At 28.3% G+C, this 21078-nt stretch overlaps 1 protein-coding gene across 2 annotated transcripts in view; it reads right to left on the minus strand.

The window, feature by feature from the left end:
* Positions 1 to 21078, minus strand: part of LOC101899414 (longitudinals lacking protein, isoforms F/I/K/T) — a 301516-nt gene that overhangs the window by 90099 nt on the left and 190339 nt on the right. The window contains exon 6 of one of the 2 annotated variants that reach the window (XM_005183700.4): positions 968 to 8088. The exons of the other annotated variant lie outside the window; for it this stretch is intronic. Coding sequence (XP_005183757.1) covers positions 6905 to 8088 — 1184 coding nt within the window. The 3' untranslated portion in view covers positions 968 to 6904. Of the gene's footprint in view, positions 1 to 967; positions 8089 to 21078 lie in introns of those variants that run through there. 2 annotated transcript variants of the gene reach the window in all.

The raw sequence follows: 21078 nt of genomic DNA on the forward strand, positions 1-21078 counted from the left end.
TTTTCTCTCTCTTTCTCTTTATGAATTCCTTCTTTATCTCTCACCGATTTTTTGCAGTACTTTTCGGAATTTTGAATGAATTTCGTAATTGTTTAGGAATTCCTAATTTCTAAGTTTCTTAGTATAAGTTTCTCTTATCCATTTTCAATCTCTCCTACTCACTATTTTCTTCTCTCTCTCTATCTTTGTGAATTCCTTTTTTATCACATGATTGTCGATTTTTTGGAGGTCTTTTTGGAACTGTTAATTAATTTTTATATTATTTAGGAATTGCTAACTTCAAGTTTCTCTAAATCCGTTTTCAAGCTCTCTCACTCACTTTCTCTCTCTCTCTCTCCCTTTATTTGTTTGAATGCTTTATCTATTAGATGATTGTCCTCTCAACGATTTTTTGAAGGACTTTTTGGAATTTTAAAAGAATTTTTATATTGCTATTACAAGTTTCTCCCAATCTCTCTCACTCACTTTCTCTTTCTCTCTCAATTCTTTCTCTACCACATGATGGCCTTTTCTCCAATTTCTTTCGTTATCACATATGTTTTTCTCTCCTTCCTCTTTTTTTCTATTATTATTTTTGGTATGTGCTCCCCATTCCCTCTCTCACTCCCTCTCTCTCTCCCTCTCTCTCTTTTGTTCCCATTTCTCAATTCTCCTGTAAAGTTTTATTTTTCAGCTTCTACTTTAGATATCAACTCTAACTGTGGAATTTTTGTTGTATGTTTTTTAGTGGTTGTTGTTGTTGTTTTCTAGGCCGGGTGAGTGAGTGTTGTAGCTGTTGCTTGGGTGGGTGGGTGTGTGTGTGTGCTTTGATTGGTTGTGGGGGAGAGTGGTGTTGGTGGTGTTTAAAGTAATGTTATGGTTTAATTTGTTGTTGTTTTTGTTGTTATTTATAATAAGCGTGATTAGTTAACAAATTGATTTTTTTTTTCTTGAATGTTGTAGTATTTGTTGTTGGTTTTTCTTTTGCTTTCTTTCTTTCTTTCTAAATTTTGTAAAATTGGTGCTAATTGTCGTAGTTTAGTTTTCTTTTTTTTTTTTCTTTATAAATTTAAATTATTAAATAATTAATTATTGCACATTTAGCTCACAATTAGTTTCGTTTTTTTGTTTTGTTTATCTTAGGGGGGGGGGGCTACTTCCGGGGGCAACGGATTCCTTTTTTGTTTGTTTTCTTATATTTATATAATTATTTTTAATAATTAATATTACTGCTCTTAACTTAAGCTGACTTCAATTGGTTGGTTGGTTTGTTGTTTCTTTTATTTCTTTGTTTTTTTTTCTTTATATATATATAAAAATATTTATATATAATTTTTTAAATATAAGAAGGCGTTGTATTATTCTGTTTGGTTAACGAGCGTCCATTAAACCCAAGTTTTTTTTTTAAATTATTTGAGGATGTTTTTCCAGTTTTTTTTTTTTAAGAAAAGTTTCTTTTTCTGAAGAATTTTTATTTGTTTTCTTTTTGCAGGGGGATTTTTTGTTCTTCTATAATTTAAGTAGTTTGTTGTTTGTGTTCTTTGTAAGTTTAGGTGTTTTTATTTTTTTGGTTTTATGAAAAATGCATAGTTTTCCTTTTTTCTATATTTTTTTCCTATTCTTGTTGTTAAATTAGATTGAGATCATCAGTTGTAATTTACAAAAATAAAATATATATTTTTTTAATTAAAAAAAAAAAACAATAACAATTCTTCGAAAACAAACTTTTCTCTTGGCTTGAGAGAAAATGTTCTCTCTCACTTGGATTTCCTCTTCCTAATTTGTCACCAGAAAATCTATGCAGTATCCCTTTTTTTAATATTTTTGGTTATAAATATTTAAATTAAAAATATTTTTAATTGCAAAAAAAAAAAAAAAAAAAAAACGACTAAGAAAATTCAAGATCATTGTTTATAAAAATTATTTTAAAAAGAAAAAATCACAATCGTGCTGTATTATAATGAAAAACAAAACGTATTTTTGCTGCTGAGAATTTTAGAATTAATTTTTGCTAAAAACTTTTTTTCAATTGTTTTTTTTTTAAATCTCACTCTCTTTTTTAGATTATTTTTCTTCTTTTACTCTTCTCAAAGGTGAAGTTGGCGGAAAGGTGAAGATATATACAAAAGGCGAGAGGCATTCAATGTGTCTGAAATTTGGAACAATTTTAAGATTAGGAAAAATCTTTAGAAGAAAAATTAATTTCGAGGAAATTTTAGGTATTAAGATCCGCGAAAATATTTATCCTAGCCGGTTTTATGGATATAAAATTTAAGTTTTTGGATCTAAAATCTTTACTCCCGATGTTCTTCAGATAATTCTGAAAAATTTCTTTATTATTTTCTTTAGAGAAATGTTCGGAGTGGTCTTTTGGGATGTTTTGAAAAATATTTAGAAATGTTTTTCCTGAAATAGAACGTGTTTTTTTAATGTGAGCAATTTTTGGATTGACGACATGAGACGGCTTACCAAGCCCTCGAATCGAACTTTATATACCTCTCTGGACATTTTTCCAGAGAAAAGTTCGGAGTATACTTTTGGAACATTTTGAAAAATATTCTTTAGGTCTATAATTTTTGCTTCCGATGTTCTTCAGATGATTTTGAAAAAATTCTTTATTATTTTCTCTAGAGAAAAGTACGGAGCGGACTTTTGGGACATTTTGTCAAATATGTAGAAATGTTTCTCCTGAAATAGGATTTTTTTGGATTGAAGACATGAGACGGTTTACCAAGACCTCGAATCGAACTTTATAAACCTCTCTGGACATTTTTTCTCTCCGGAAAATTTTCTTCTCTGGACATTTTTTGTAGAGAAAAATCCGACAAGTTGTACGGAAACTTAACAGCCTTTTTCTCAACGAATTCGAGTTTCTGCTCTAGATATTTTGGAATGATTATTGTAAAGCCCATTTTGTATTGGGTTCCGGGTAGTCCTACCAAACTCAAATATAGATTTGAAAAAAAAAAAATTCTTAGGAAGCTTTGTCTGTCTTTGTGTCTCGAGTGTTAGGTTTTTTTTTTGAGCTCCGGATGCCATTTTTTTAGAAAGTTTTAAGAATAGAAATTGTTGATTTGGTTTTGACATATCCAATGAAATTCCCTGATTTCTTGGGTTTTTTTCGACTTCGAATCACATTCCAAATTGATTTTGATCAAGAGGCGAAGGAGAAAAAAATAGTTGATTGTTCTCCGACATGTCGTACAAAACTCTGAAGAATGTCTGAAATATGAATTCGAAAGAATTTGAAGTTTTTAAGACTTCTCAAGGCATTCCGAATGGATTTTACATAATTTGACAAGAAAATAAAATTTACGATTTTCTTCCGACATGTCTGATTGAAGTCTGACATAGTTCAGAACAACGGACTTGGGAATATTTTGAGATGTTTTCGACTTCGAATCACATCCCAAATTGATTTTATATCAAGTGGCCAACGAGAAAAAATTTGTTGATTGGTCTCAGACATGTCGGACAAAACTCTGAAAATGTCTGAAATATGAATTCGAAAGAATTTGAAGTTTTTAAGACGTCGGAAGACATTTCAAATGGATTTTACATAATTTGACAAGAAAATAAAATTTACGATTTTGTTCCGACATGTCTGATTGAAGTCTGACATAGTTCAGAACAATGAACTGGGGAATTTTTTGAGATGATTTCGACTTGGGATTGCATTTCAAATGGATTTTGTATCATGCGGCAAATGAGAAAAAAATTGTTGATTGTTCTCCGACATGTCGTACAAAATTTGGAAAAATGTCTGAAATATGAATTCAAAAGAAATTGAAGTTTTTAAGACTTCGCAAGGTTTTCCAAATTGATTTTAACTTATTTTACAAAGAAAGCTAAATTGACGATTTTCTTCCGACATGTCTGATTGAAGTCTGACAGAGTTGAGAACAATGCATTTTGGAATATTTTAAGATGATTTCGACTTCGAATCACATTCCAAATTGATTTTGATCAAGCGGCCATCGGGAAAAAATTTGTTGATTGGTCTCAGACATGTCGGACAAAACTCGGAAATCTGAAATATTAATTCCAAAGAATTAAAAGTTTTTAAGACTTCTCAAGGCATTCCAAATGGATTTTACATAATTTGACAAGAAAATAAAATTTACGATTTTGATCCGACATGTCTGAATGAAGTCTGACAGAGTTCAGAACAATGAACTGGGGAATATTTTGAGATGTTTTCGACTTCGGATAACATTTCATATGGATTTTGCTTCATACGGCTAATGAGAAAACATTTTTTGAATATTCTCAGACATGTCGTACAAAACTCTGAAGAATGTCTGAAATATGAATTCAAAAGAATTAAAAGTTTTTAAGACTTCTCAAGGCATTCCAAATGGATTTTACATAATTTGACAAGAAAATAAAATTTACGATTTTGTTCCGACATGTCTGATTGAAGTCTGACAGAGTTCTGAAGAATGAACTGGGGAATATTTTGAGATGTTTTCGACTTCGGGTTATATTTCAAATGGATTTTGCTTCATACGGCATTTGAGAAAATTGTTTTTGATTGTTCTCAGACATGTCGTCCAAAACTCTGTAAAGTGTCTGAAGTATGAATTCGAAAGAATTAAAAGTTTTTAAGACTTCTCAAGACACTCCGAATGGATTTTACATGATTTGACAAGGAAATAAAATTTACGATTTTGTACAGACATGTCTGATTGAAGTCTGACAGAGTTCAGAACAATGATTTGGGGAATATTCTGAGAAGTTTTCGACTTGGGATTGCATTTCAAATGGATTTTGTATCATACAGCAAAAGAGAAAAGCATATTTGATTGTTCTCCGACATGTCGTAGAAAACTCTGAAGAATGTCTGAGTTATGAACTCAAAAGAATTTCAAGTTTTTAAGACTTCGGAAAGCATTTCAATTGGATTTTACTTCATTTGACAAAGAAAACAAAATGGCCGATTTTATTCCGACATGTCTGACTGAAGTCTGACAGAGTTCTGAACGATTGATTAAAGCATTAGAGATCTTGTTTGCGGATTTGTCAATTCTCGGAAGGCATTTTAATTGGGTTTTGCATCATTTGACAAAGAAACAAAATTGACGATTTTCTTCCGACATGTCTGACTGACGTCTGACAGAGTTCTGAACAACAGATTAACAAATTGGGGATTTGTTTGCGGATTTGTCAATTCCCGGAAGCCATTTGGATTGGATTTTACCTGATTTGACAGAGAAAACCAAAGTGACGATTTTGTTCCGACATGTCTGATTAAAGTCTGAGAGAGTTCGCATTAGGGCTTCTGTTTGCAGATTTAGCAATTCTAGGAAGCCATGCAAATTGAATTCCAACTGATTTGACAAAGAAAACAAAATTGACAATTTTGCTCAGACAAGTCTGAAAGAAATCTGACAGATTTCTGAATGACTGGTGAAAAGAATTATTGGGTTTGTTTGCGGATTTGTAAATTCTCATTTTTTTGGTGACGAATTCAATAACAAACAAAATGTTTTCTCTGCTCAGACAAGTCTTACAAAACTCCGACACAGCCCGGAAATATTAGATTTCTTACGGAACTCGTTAAAAGTTAATGGAAAACAAATGGTTGGCCATGTCTTACAAAACTCTGACGAAAGTCTGAGCTATGAACTTGAATAAAATTTCTCAGGTTTTCGAACATTGGAATGCTTTCGAAATGAGTTATGTTTCTATTTGTCAAGGGAAGGAGAAGATAAATCGATTTAAGACATGTCTGATCGAATTCTGACAGAAATCTGGGAAATTGACTAAAACAGACAGGTTCCTTTTATAATTTCACAGTTCTAAATACCTTCGCATTGAGTAACTTAGGGCAAAACAATTGTTTTTAAGATCGGACAGGTTGGATGAAACTCTGAAGAAAATCTGGAAAATTTATCCGGATGGAATTCTCAAAGAACTGATGTTTCTTCGTGATGTTATGAGTACCTTGAAAATGGATTTAGACCCATTCCAAATTGGTTTTTTTTTATCACGTGCCATACCGAAATATATTTTTTTATCGTATTCAGACAAATCGAATAAAATTCTGATAGAATTCTTAGATTCAAAAATTTCCAAATTCTGACAAAATTCTTAAATTCAAAAATTTCCAAATTCTGACAAAATTCTTAAATTCAAAAATTTCCAGATTTTTAATATCTAGATATCGGAAGGAATTCCCAACGTTTTCACATGTCTTAATGCTGAGCGAAAAAAGGTTTAAATTTGGAAATATTTCCACCTCAGACAAATCTAATGGAATTCTGACAGAAATCTGTGTTAAGATTATATTTTTGCTCAGTTTTTTTTTATCAACAATTATTAATTAATTCCGCAAAGACAATTTTTGAACTTTGTTCAGAAAGCTCTATCCGATCTCTGCAAGAATTCTAAATCATTTTTTCACTTCAAATATTTCATTGATGAATCCGGCAGTTCTGCATTATTTCCGAAGTGTGTGTCTAAAGAAAAAAAAATATTCAGAGAGGTCTAATGGAAGTCTCAAAGAGACTAAACTACAAACTCCAAGGAAATTAATTTTGTACCACGGCAAAGTTTGGAAACAAAGATGTTGCTAAAAAATAAAAAGTTTTAAAAAAATCAGAAGAAAATTTTAAATAATTTTAAATTTTGAAAATTTGGTTTTCCAAATTTTCTTTAGATTCTAAACTTGAAATGCCTCGATATAACTTCACCTTTCAAACAACTCTTTCCTCTCTCTCTCTCTCTCTCTCTCTCTCCTCGCCAATTCTCATTAGGCGGTTAATTTTAAAATTCTCTTAATGCAGGCTGCTGTTGTTGTTGCAACTTTTGTTTTTGTTTTAAAATATTGTTGGGATTTAAAAGCTATTCTAGATCGTAACAATGATGCTATGGGCTGTTGTTGCTGTTGTTGTTGTTGCTGTCGTTGTCGTCATCGATTATATCATCGATGTTGATGGGTACGCATGTGCAGCACAAGATTATGTTTATGCTTTGACTTCTTGTGACAAATGGGACACTCAAACTTGGGTTCAACGCCGCACTCGAAACGGACATGTCTATTAAGGCTATGTGGACGTGCATATGAATTGCCGCAACGATCACAGGTGTAGGCGCCACCCCAGGGGGCGGAACCGCCGGCACCTGGACCACCACTACCAGAGCCAACAGTGGCACCAGCACCAGCACCACCGACACCCTGACCACCGACACTGCCACTCATGCCCGCCGCCGAACCACTGGCCGCCGCCGCCGTTGCCGCACTCGAAGGTGTGTGGGGGGCCACAATGGCCGAGGTAGATGGACCGCCACCGCCACTCGTCGAACTGGTATTGAGACCAGTTGAACCGGAACCACCTGCGGACGGACCAGCAGCTCCACCGGTAACCGAGACCACATTCAGCAAACCGCCAGCTACTGGTGTAGCAGCACCGCCACCTCCACCTCCGCTGGTACTACTACTGCTGTAGCGGCGTTTCGGTGATGTGTCACCTCCCGGCCCCGGTGGAAAATTCATAAAGCCATGCGTGGCAGCGTGGGCCTGATGCAGACCATGACCATGGGGTGTCTGGTGCGAAGTTGCCACTGCGGCAATGGTGTGTAAGGCAGCCTGTTGAAATTGTGTAGCCGAGGTCATACCTGTTGAGGTTCCGCTCGCCACTGTCGTACCCGACGCCGATCCGCCAATCATGGCCGCTCCAGCCGACACGGCGGCAGCAGCTGCTGCTGCCTGTACCATCGACACCAAATTCAATTTAAAATGGCTAGATAAACGTAGATCACATGGCTGTTCGCTTTCCATGCCGCCATCGTCGCCATCATCGTCGTCGTCATCGTCTTCGCCTCCGACGTGATGACCCGCTGCAACAGCTGCGGCATGTGGCAATGTATATTTCTCCTCTTCGGCATCGTCGAGATTTGTGCTTGGTTCGAATTTTATCACACCCGAAACGGGAGGGCCAGCAACCATGGCCCCCGCCACTGATGTTGTTGCTGTTGTTAGCGATGGACCTGCCATCGGCAGGGGACTAGTTAAAGGGCTGCGTTTTAGGCGATTGCTATGACGTCTTCGTTGCAAGTAATCAGCGGCAACGCCACCACCAGCTGATCCTAATCTGCCAGGGACATCTAAGGTTGTATGTGTGTGGTGGGGGGCGAAGAATACAACCCGTTAAATGAAAAGAAACATTTTTTTTTGGAGGGGAAAAATAGAAACAAAAAAAAATATTTTGGAAGGAAGAGAAAAGAAAATGAGAAAAAATGTTAATTAGAATTTTTTTCAATAATTTTTCATTATTTTAATAGAATTTTTATAAAAAAAATAAATTAATAAAAAAAACTAAAAGAAAAGTTAAGCATTATCATTTGGGATTGGAATTTGGATACTTGAGAATTAATAGAAATAAAAATGTCAAATTAAATAATATTGGGAAAATTATTTGAATTTATGGAGGAGAATAGAAAACATTGAAACACAAAAATGTTAAAAACAAATTATATGTGTTATATATATAGAGAAATTATTGATATTACCATGGTATTGGTGCACGGTGAGATGAATTTTAAATATAGTATTTTGAATACATGTTTAGTTTGTTTAAATTAATTGAAAAAAAAAATTATATTTTTTAAATATGAAAAAATAAATTATTTTTATAAAAAATATGACATAAAAAATAATAATAAAAAAACGAAAATATATTATAAATATTTTTATATATATATTAAAATAGAATATATTTCTTTAAGTATAATAAAAATAAAAAAATGTAGAATTTAATTAATATTTATATATATATACATATATATATATATATATATATATATATATATATATATATATATATATATATATATATATATATATATATATATATATATATATATATATATATATATATATATATATATATATATATATATATATATATATAAGTTAAAATAATAAATAAGTTAAAAAGTTGAATACCCTCCACCATTTGGAACGAATATGGAAATTTTCAAAATATAAAATCCTTAAAAAATTCTGTTAAAATTTTAAAAATACCGAATATAGCCGTTATATTGTTGGTGTCTAGGACGTGGACCTACATGGGCATTGTTTGTCATAAGTCATTTCCATATTCAAATTCGAAACTTGAAAAAAAAACGGTAAATAATGTAGCTAAAATCATCAAAATATCGTATATGGGGAGGTAGCGTAATATCGGAGCTGTGCGAAGACCTGAACCAGCATAGACAATTTTCTGTCATAGGCTGTATCGTCCATTACGAACTTGAAATACGACATCTCAAACAATTTCGGTGGGTATTGTAACTAAACTCGTCAAAATACCGAATATCGGGAGGTACCGTTATATGGGGGATATACGAAGACCTGAACCTGCACAGACAATTTTCTGTCACAGACTGTAGTTCCCATTACGAGCTCTAAATACGTAATTTGAAACAATTCCGGTGAATAATGTCGCTAAAATCATCAAAATACCGAATATCGGAAGGTACCGTTATATGGAGGCTATACGAAGACATGGACCTGCACAGACAATTTTCTGTCTTAGGCTGTAGTATCTATTTCGAACATCAAATACCAAATTTGAAACAATTCCGGTGAATAATTACGCTAAAATCATTAAAATACCGAATATCGGGAGGTACTGTTCTATGGGGGCTATACGAATACGTGGACCTGCACAAACAGTTTTCTGTCTTAGGCTACAGTATCTATTACGAACTTCAAATACCAAATTTGAAACAATTCCGGAGAATAGTGATGTCGCTAAAATCATCAAAATACCGAATATAGGGAGGTACCGTTATATGGGGGCTATACGAAGACATGGACCTGCACAGACAGTTTTCTGTCTTAGGCTGTAGTATTTATTTCGAACATCAAATACCAAATTTGAAACAATTCCGGTGAATAATGATGTCGCTAAAATCATTAAAATACCAAATATCGGGAGGTACTGTTATATGGGGCTATATGAAAATGTGGACCTATACCTGGCCCATTTTCAATACCTAAAGTCTTGCTGACATAATATACATTTGGGTAAAATTTTATCAATCTACTTTAATTTGTTCGGAAGCTGGAGTGATTTCCACAGACGAAGAGACGGATAGTCGGACGGACATCGCTAAATCGACATAGAATTTTTTGCTGATCAAGAATATATATACTTTGTGGGGTCTACAATGTATATTTTGCGAGGTGTTATAAACGGAATGACAAACTTAATATACCTTCCATACTATGGTGGAGGGTATAAAAATAATAATATTAATAGACATAATAATAATAATAATAATAATAATAATAATAATAATAATAATAATAATAATAATAATAATAATAATAATAATAATAATAATATAATAATAATAATAATAATAATAATAATAATAATAATAATAATAATAATAATAATAATAATAATAATAATAATAATAATAATAATAATAATAATAATAATAATAATAATAATAATAATAATAATAATAATAATAATAATAATAATATAATAATAATAATAATAATAATAATAATAATAATAATAATAATAATATAATAATAATAATAATAATAATAATAATAATAATAATAATAATAATAATAATAATAATATAATAATAATAATAATAATAATGATAATAATAATAATAATAATAATAATAATAATAATAATAATAATAATAATAATAATAATAATAATAATAATAATAATAATAATAATAATAAAATAATAATAATAATAATAATAATAATATAATAATAATAATAATAATAATAATAATAATAATAATAATAATAATAATAATAAAAATAATAAAATAATAATAATAATAATAATAATAATAATAATAATAATAATAATAATAATAATAATAATAATAATAATAATAATAAATAAATAAATAAAATTATAATTCATAATCAAAAACATAAACAACAATTTATTTTTAGTGAATAAACAATACTTTATATTCAAAAAAATTATATAACTTATAAATATAAATATATAAAAAATAAATATGACATGAATATTTCGAATAAAAAAATAACATTATATATAAAAATATTTAAAATAACAAATTCTGATATTTTATCTGTTTTATATTTATTTTTTAATAATTTACAAAAAAAAAAAATAAAAAAAAAAGTAAAATATACCTAACATATTTTGGAAACTAAAATAATAAAAACATTGTTTATTTTATATTATTTTTTTTTTTTAAGAATAAAAAATTAATTATTTTCAATTTTTTTTAATCTTAATAATATATTAAAAAGTTTTCAAATTTTGTTCTCAATTTTGTTTTTTTGTTTTTGTTACAGGGTGTGTGTGTGTTTGCGAAAGACAAAACATTAAATAGACAAAATGTTGATGATTAAGAGAATGTGTGTTGGGAAAATGTTGTAAAATCAAAGTGGTATGTATTTTGAATATTTAAATAAAAATAAAAATAAAATATTTTTATTTTGTGTATACCATGATAATGTTTATGAAATGTAAACGAAGACATTGAATAAAAGCTCCACTGTTAGTGACACACATACATAAATATAAAAATCGTTGTGCATATCAACAAATATTTTAACGATTTTTTTTATGGCCTTTGAATTTCTAGATTTTTTCTTTGGCAATGAAGACATTCTTTATTTTTAAAACTATTTTTAAAACAAATATATATTAAAATTTAAAATTAAAAAAAATTAATTTTAGCCTTGATTAATTTTAAGCTCTGAACTAAAAATTAGTTAACAAATATTACTAAGGGACTATTTTTGCATGACGATGACAAAAGAAAAACGTCATTCCAAAGTTTTTTTTTTTTAATTTTAAGTAAAAATAAAAAATATAAAAAAATTATATGGAATGTTTTTTTTTCTTTCGAATTCCATTTCGTATTGTAATACAGAAACAGACCCTAAGCAAAAAAAATATTTTAACAAATTTTTTATTTTTTTTTTTTAAATTGAATTCCTCCTATTCCAGTTACAATTAAAAAAAATAAAATAAAATAAATAAAAAAAACCATCATTATACAGTAAGAAAGAATAAATATTTAGAGGTGTAACAGCAAGTGAGAAATATATTCTCAAAACACACGGCTAAAGATATGGGGTGACACTCTTAAAAAAAAAAAACACCCTACAATTATAGCTCCAATATACTCTGAAAATTTACTCGAAAATTTTTGATTTCATATATTTATAACATCTTAAATATGTATATATTCGCTATAGGAAAAAAAACCTGCTAAAATTGAGTTGAGAGGCAGATTTTTAACGTTTATAAAAAAATTCTGTTCGACTTGACTAAAAAACCAAGTGCTATATGTTTTTTTTTTTTTAATTTGAATCAAACTAAAAAAACATAAAAAAAATTATTTGGAATGTTTTTTTTTCTTCCGAATTTCCTCCCAAATCGTAATACAGAAACAGGTCCTAAGAAAAAAATATTTTAACAATATTTTTATTTTTTTAGGAATTGAATTTATTAAACAAAAAATTAAATAAAAAAAATAACATCACTATTTAGTAAGAAAGAATAAATATTTAGAGGTGTAATAGCAAGTGAAAAATATATTTTCAGAACACACGGTTAAAGATATGACTTGACACACTTTGAAAAAAAAAAAAACACCCTACGATAACCTAAAACAATATTTTTGAAGCTACACAATTATACCTCCAATATACTCTGAAAATTTACTCGAAAATTTTAGATTTCATATATTTATAACATCATAAATATTTACTATTATAGGAGAAAAAATACTCTGCTCAAAAGTACACTTCCAAATATATGACCTACCACTCCACATCAAAGTTGAGTGGCAGATTCTAAAGGTTTATAAAAAAAATCTGTTCGACTTGACTAAATAACCAACTGCTATAGGGTAATACATGGCAATTGACAGTTAACAAGTCGTATTTTATATTTTTATTAAATATCATTTTTTTTAGTTTTGCATTTCGTTTTGAAAAATAGCAAAACGCTTAGTGTAGAAGTGTAAAAATACATAATTTTTTTTTTTTTATTTTAAATTAAAAAAATTTTTAAATTAAAATTTAAATTAAATTTTTAAATTAAAAAAAATATAATTTTTTTCTTTGGAAACAATTTTATGTTTTTCAATAGAACCTCTCAATAAAATGACAATTTTCAACCATGTAAAAAAATCAAGTAAAAAAGCAGTTAAGGCTGAAGCCCAGGCTGAACTTTTAATACCCTCTACCATTTGGAAGGAACTTGAAAAATTAAAAAAAAAAAAACAAAAAATACCTTTATCTGGGGGCTATACGAAGACGTGGACCTGTAGAAGTAATTTTTTGTCATACGTTCTAGTACCCACAAAGATCTTCAAATATGAAATTTCAAACAATTCGGGTGAATAATGTCGCTAAAATCATCAAAATATCAAATAAAGCGAAGTACCGTTAAGGGAGAGCTATACGACGACCTAGACCGGCATAAACAATTTTCTGTCACAGGCTGTAGCACCTATTAGGAACTTCAACTACGAAATTTCAAACAATTTCGCTGATTATTTTAAATAGAATCGTCAAAAAGTCGGCATGGGCTGTAACACGGACACGAAATTTGAAATAATTCGGGTAAAATGATCAATTATATATTATATTTCGGAATGACAAAGCTTATATACCCTCCATAGTAGGAAGGTATCTGAACCGATTTTCTCCAAATTTGACATACTTGTTTCTAGGCTATTTTTGTGCTGCATTTGCTATATTTCCCCAAATATCGTTGTTACAGGATGCATATTACGGCTGCGGAGGACAAAAATATCAAATCGGATGAACAATATATATGGGAGTTATAGCTATATCTGAACCGATTTCGATCAAATTTGGCTTACTTATTTCCATTTCAAATATGCAAAAATCCATACTATTTGGGCTAATATTGCACGTTTGGTGCACAATAAAAGGTAAATCGGACGAAGATATATATGGGAGTTATATCTTGAACGATTATCTCCAATTTCAATAGGGTTTGTCCTTGGGTAAAACAAAGGACTTGTGCAAAATCTCATCTAGTTCGGGCAATAAATGCGACCTGTGCTTTGTTTAAAAAAAATACATGGACAGACAGACGAGGCGGACGGACAGTCGGACGGACATGCATAAATCGACTCAGAATGTGATTCTATGCAGATCATCAAAAAAAACTATGGGTCTATCTCGTTTCCTTTTGCCTGTTACAAACAAATGCACAAAGACATAACAACCTTGTGGTGTAGGGTATAAAAATCTTCAGGCCTTGGCCTCGGTCATAATTACTTTTAGCTCAGTCTTTACAGGGTCTTAAAATTTATGTTTTGAGTTTAAAAAATTAAGAATTAACATTTTAGCTAACTATTCAAAAACAAATTCTAAAGAATTGGTAACAAAAGAAGGAACGACTCGCAATAAGTTACGACAAACTGATTTAGGTCTATTTAAAAAATAAAAAAAATACACAACTGAGATTGACTTAAATTCGGTCAAATTTTCAGCATTTCTTTTTGGCAAAAATAGGGGATGAACAATTCATAAAAATTGTATACTTTCCCATTTAAATACAATAACAAAAGTTTTACTATTTCTATAAAATGATTTGAAAACAATTGCAAAAGAATTTCAACTGAAAATCTGTTATTTTTAAAAATATTGAATTTATTTGCTCTGTTCCAGTACCTGGATGAATCTGCAAGTTTTTTTTTATATCACAAAGGCAAATTTGATTGTCGTACTTTTACATTCTTGTAATTCTGGAGCACAAAAATTATTATTATTATTGTTATTATTATTATTATTTTTTTTTATTTTTATTATTATTATTATTATTATTATTATTATTATTATTATTATTATTATTATTATTATTATTATTATTATTATTATTATTATTATTATTTATTATATTTTATTAACAGTAACAGAGATCAGTTAACAATTCCATCAATTGTACTTATCAAATCATTTTAGAAAAGTAGATTTTCAAATAATCTATAACAAATTCAACTTGTCAGCTAACTTAAATACGCATGCACTTAAATTTTAGAATAACAAAAAAAAAAAACTTTTTTACAATTAAAAAAAAATATTAAATTTAAAAATAAAAGAAAAATTACAACATTACCTGATTGGAAAATAACAATTTCTTTTTTTTTTGGTATAGATAACAAAATATGAGGGTTCATGTGTATGAGACGGGAAATTGGAGGTGGAGGTGTTCGTATTTTTGGTTTGTTTTGCTTGCATAAAAGAAGAACCGGAAACCTGCTGTAGAGAAGAGAAAATAAATTTGGAATTTTGAACAATAAAAAAAAATATCATATGCCAATGTAGTATACCACAGCTTCTTCTTCTTCTTCTGCAATTTTGGTGTGAGTTTGGTTCCGTTTCTAACTTTTTTCTTTGGTGATTTTTTTTTTTGTTGGTGGAAATAGAGGGTATAATGAGTATAATATACATCAAAATAATAATAATAATAAATATTACAAAAAAATAAATAAATAAAATAAAAGCTGTAAAAGAAAACAAATATTCAAAACAAAAGCAAAAAGTGTTCAAAGTAAAATACTTAGGATTTAGACAAAACAAAATCCCTTGAAGAAATAAATGGATTTTATGGCCCATGAAAGTAGATTAATAACAATGCTATTTTATTCATTTATCTAAATTTTTTTCAGGGACCTTTTTACAAAAGCACAATTTTCACTGAAATGTATTTTCTGTGCCTAAATCACACAGTGTGTTTCTGGAAAGAAAACCCGATTTTTGGGGAGACATGAGTGTGGAAAATTTTAATTTTTATTTGTATGTCTCTCCAAAAACAAAAAAAACAGTATTTCACTTTTTTCTGTATCTGAATCCCACAGAGGGTTTCTGGAAAGAAAATACAATTTTTTGGGGAAAATTTAAATTTTTATTTGTACGTCTCTCTCAAAAAAAAGTATTTCTTTTTTGAAACTCCCTGTGCCAAAAATCTGGCACGAGCTGGTTTTTTTCCTACAGTAGAGCAAACTTCCAAAGCATTTTCTGTGCCTGAATCACACAGTGTGTTTCTGGAAAGAAAATACGATTTTTGGGGAGACATGAGTGTGGAAAATTTAAGTTTTTATTTATACGTCTCTCCAAAAAACAGTACTTTTTTTTTCTGTGCCTGAATCCCACCGAGTGTTTCTGGAAAGAAAATACGATTTCTTTGGGGGAGACATGAATGTGGAAATTTTAAATTTTAATTTGAACATCTCTCCAAAAAAATCAGTATTTCTTTTAGGAATCTCTCTGTGCGAACAATGTTTTTTTTTTTTGGAATTCTGTTGTGTAGATAATGATAAACCTTTCTTTAAGCTACAGTATTCAAAAATCTAGTCTTAAAATCACTAAGTATTTGGGAGAGTTGGATGAAGAAAAATTTGGCATTTTAAATTACCATTTCTTCAGAATAATTAGAGGAACAGAATGTTTCTTTAGTGGCAATCTAAAAAAAAAATGTAAGAGGAAACATTCTTTTCTTGGGTGGAAATCTAAGAAGAGTCTTAGAAGAAACATTCTGTTCTTTGGAGGAACTCTAATTATTCGGGAGAGATGGTAATTAAATATGGCAAATTTTCTTCGTTTATCTCTTCCAAAAACTGGGTTCTATGGCTAGGTTTTTGAATACTGCAACTTAAAGACAGTTAATCTTTCATCTCTACCAATTGCATGGCTTTCTATGCAGAACTTTTCTGTAGGGTTTTCAAAATCAAACGAAATTTCAAAATAAATTTGAATGGGGAATTAGGTTCTGTTGATATTGAAAAACAATATTTTAGGCTACGATTTCCTACAAAAAATAGCCTTAACCCTACTAAAATTTTGAGCTTTTTAAATTAACAAAAAACAGAACCTACTTTAATCAAACATTTATAAAACTAAAAAATATAAAAAAATAAAAAATTTAAATACATTACGAAAAAAAATTAAGGTCAGTTTCAAAATTTCGCTAGAATGAAGTTGCAAAAGAAAATTAACACATTCAGGGTGTCTTTTATTAAATTCTTGATATTATTCAATTTAAAATAAAAATAAAAAAAAAAATTGAAAACCCCTAAATGAAGTTGATTTTCTTTCGCATTCAATTTTGTACGAGACAATAAAACAGACCTTTAAACTACAGGATAGTTTTTTTTTCTACTTTTTTAAACAATTTTTTTTTTTCAATTGTAAAATAAAAATAGTCTTTTTTAAGTTATTGGATCAAATCAACTTCAAATTTCTAAGTTATACAACAAATTAAGTTTTACGTTTAGGAAATAAATCTCGATTTTTTTTTGTTCTGTTTACAGGAGTACAATGGTATACAGCATACATACATAGAATAACAATAATATAATAGATTCTACATTGGTTATATTTCTTGCAAATTTATTTTGACTTTGTAAAGGCATGCAAACTTCCAAAGATCATCATCATCATCAAAGGCTTCATTATCATCATCATCACCACCACATTCATGACCGAACCTCATTAAAATATGTTGTTTAGCCTTTTTGTTCTTTCGGATCTTCCATATGGATGTTGTTTATGGTAAGACCCCGGGTGGAGTGAAGAGGCTTCATTTTTTTGTGATTTTTTTTTGTTACTTTTTAATTGAATTTTTCCAAGGCGAAAATTGGATGGTAGTAATCGACATGGATATAACCCCAAAATGTCATTCAAAAACAAGGCCACCTGAAAGAAAAAATATGTTAGTAAAAATTGTCAGATAAGGGAAAAAATATATATTTTAAAATTTTGGTTTTGAAAATAAATACCTTTGGAGGAAATTTCAAAGGATTTGAATTATTGAAAGTTAAATTATAAGAAAAATGGAAACAAGTCCGAATGCCTGAAACACCATATTTTATTGTTCCCGGAAGATGCAAACGTAATTTTAAACGTACAGGGAACAGTAGAGATATAGAGAGAAAGCGAGAGAGTAGTGTTTCTATTGGCCTGCAAAATCGCATAACCAAAGGTCCCATTTTTTTTTTTTTTTTAAATAGCCTTATATTATTTTTTTTGGTTTGAAATGTAAATCAAAAAAAAATTAACAATAAAAGTTTACAATATCAGATTGGAGTAGAAAAAATTTTTGAAACGATGTGAAAAACATTGTGAACAGTTTGAGAATGGATACTGATGTAGTAACCTTGAAAATTCAGAAATTTGAAACATGATCAAAAGTTCGAATAAATATAATATGAAATATGCATTGAAAAATAATCTAGGTTGATTTCCACTTTACGGACAAGATTCTAATACCAGCTTGAACTACTACATCACAAAAAAATTCAAAATCAAAAAATAAAAAAACGATGTTAATAAAATGGAAAAAAAGGGAAATTGAACAACATCTTCAACAAATTTTAAGAAAATGAAGAGGCCTAGACCTAGTTTCTAAAAAATAAAGCTAATTCAGATCTTTTTTCTAATTCAAAAAAAAAAAAAAAAAATAATAATAATAACAATATGAATATTTTAAATCAAATAATATATTTTTCTAACGTCAGGATTTGTTTTTGGAATTGATCACAAGATATGTACATTAAAGCTTGCAATTCTTGTCACATTTAAAACAGATTTTCAAAAAAAAAAAAAAAAAATGATAATAATAATAATTTTGAAAATATACCAAAATATGTGCAAAATGATGAAAAACTTTGAAAATAGCTTAATTCTTGTACATTTTTGTATAGCATTTATTTATTTATTTATTTTTTTTTTTTTGTGAAAATTTCGAAATATTCAATTGTCAAATTTTAAAAAAATTGATAGGCCTAGACCGAGTGTCTCAAAAATACCTTTACTTTATATATTCAGATATTTTTCCTAAATCGAAAAAAATTAGAATATTTTAAATAAATTAATATATTTTTCTAATGTCAGGATTTGTATTTAAAATTGATCACAAGATATGTTCTTGGAATACTTGGACTAAAAAGTCTTGAATGTTGTAAAAAAAAAAACAATTTTTGCTGTGAAGATAGATTCATTTAAAAAACTCTTCCAGAGAGTAGACTTAAGAGAGGACGTTAGTTGGATCTGTTAGGAACTAATTTAGAGAGAAAAAATTTCCCCCTTCATTTTTGGGTAAAGCCCTAAGATTGCCTAAAAAAACACAAAGATATATTTGAAAATTGCCTCTGATTTTAAATGTTCTTCTTTTTCCAGAATTTTTATAAACTTTTTGTGTTTGGGTTTCAATAACCAAAGAAGTACTTTTTATAACAGGCTCATAAGGAGCGAAAAAATCAGTCGAGCTTGAAATGAGGACTGAAGAGATTTATATTAAAATCAATTTATTTTTGTTTCAATACTTTTTATAAACCGAAATTTTTATGCGGTTTTAATAATTTTTTTTAATTATTTTTTATTTTGGTAAAATTTTAAAAAGTATTTTTAGTTATTAAAAACGATTTTTATGCGCCCTGGCTCTTCATTGAATGCTTAATTTTATAATTTTTTTATTATTACTTTTATTTTTATTAATTTTATTATTATTAATTTTTATTATTATTATTATTATTATTATTATTATTATTATTATTATTATTATTATTATTATTATTATTATTATTATTATTATTATATTATCATTATTATTATTATTATTATTATTATTATTATTATTATTATTATTATTATTATTATTATTATTATTATTATTATTATTTTATTATTATTATTATTATTATTATTATTATTATTATTATTATATTATTATTATTATTATTATTGTTGTTATTAGTATTATTATTATTATTAATATTATATTATTATTATTATTATTATTATTATTATTATATTATTATTATTATTATTATTATTATTATTATTATTATTATTATTATTATTATTATTATTATTATTATTATTATTATTATTATTATTATTATTATTATTATTATTATTATTATTATTATTATTATTATTATTATTATTATTATTATTATTATTATTATTATTATTATTATTATTATTATTATTATTATTATTATTATTATTATTATTATTATTATTATTATTATTATTATTATTATTATTATTATTATTATTATTATTATTATTATTATTATTATTATTAAGATTATTATTAATATTATTATTATCATTATTATTATTATTATTATTTGTTTGTTTTGTTATTGTTTTTGTTGAAGATTCAATAAGTTCATCCCTTATGATGAGGAATTTGGTGAGAAGCAAGCTTTATAATTGTCGAGCAATCACAAGTGAAATTTTGACCTCAAAAATATTATGAGGTGTTTGATATTTTCAACTAAAATTTATAAAAAAAATATGTATTCTTTTTCAATTTTTCTAATCTTTGAAGCTATTAACTTAAAGTTTATAATTTCTATTTTTTTCCAATTTTTTCAGCATTCGTAAAATAAGGTGATCCAAAAATTCTTTTTTGTTTTCTGAATACATACAGTAAGCAGTTTCAAACTTTTCTCTCCATTTGATTCTTCGAATCCAGGCCAATGTTTGTATAGCACTTTTATTTACGAATCAACTCATCCTGAGCTCAAACAACATGCAGCGTTGGGAACGAAATTTCCTTAAAAAAAGAGACATAAAAAAAGTAATATTAATAACTTGAATTGTTAAGGTAGGAAAAACAACAAAATGCTATAAAGATCAGGGATAAGAAAAATTGTAGGGATAAGGGGTATTTAAAAAACATTTAAGAGAGGATCAAGGTATTGGGAATATAAAAAGAAAATGGAATGGAAGGAAATTTAAGCTTTGTTTGATTGGGATTTAGAAATAAGGTAAGGAAAGGGAATGGAATACGAATGGAAAATCTTGGAGGTGCTGAAGGGGGGAGGGGGTGGAGTTTTGTGGAGAGGGGAAATGATAATGGTGAAAATTGAAAAATGTAAAAAAATGAGCGAAATATATGACGAAAATGTAATGGGAAAAATTGAGGGGTGTATTATTTTGAGTTTGTGACTTACATGATTTTGGAATAGACAAAGACCAAAGGGGTGTCATGAAAATGCATTTGAGTGGATTGAGGTGTGTGTGTGTGTGTGGAAAAACGAGTGCCAAAATGAGTTCGATTTTTTGTG

Source organism: Musca domestica, unplaced genomic scaffold (genome assembly GCF_030504385.1).
Source record: "Musca domestica strain aabys unplaced genomic scaffold, Musca_domestica.polishedcontigs.V.1.1 8, whole genome shotgun sequence".
Classification (NCBI taxonomy): domain Eukaryota; kingdom Metazoa; phylum Arthropoda; class Insecta; order Diptera; family Muscidae; genus Musca; species Musca domestica.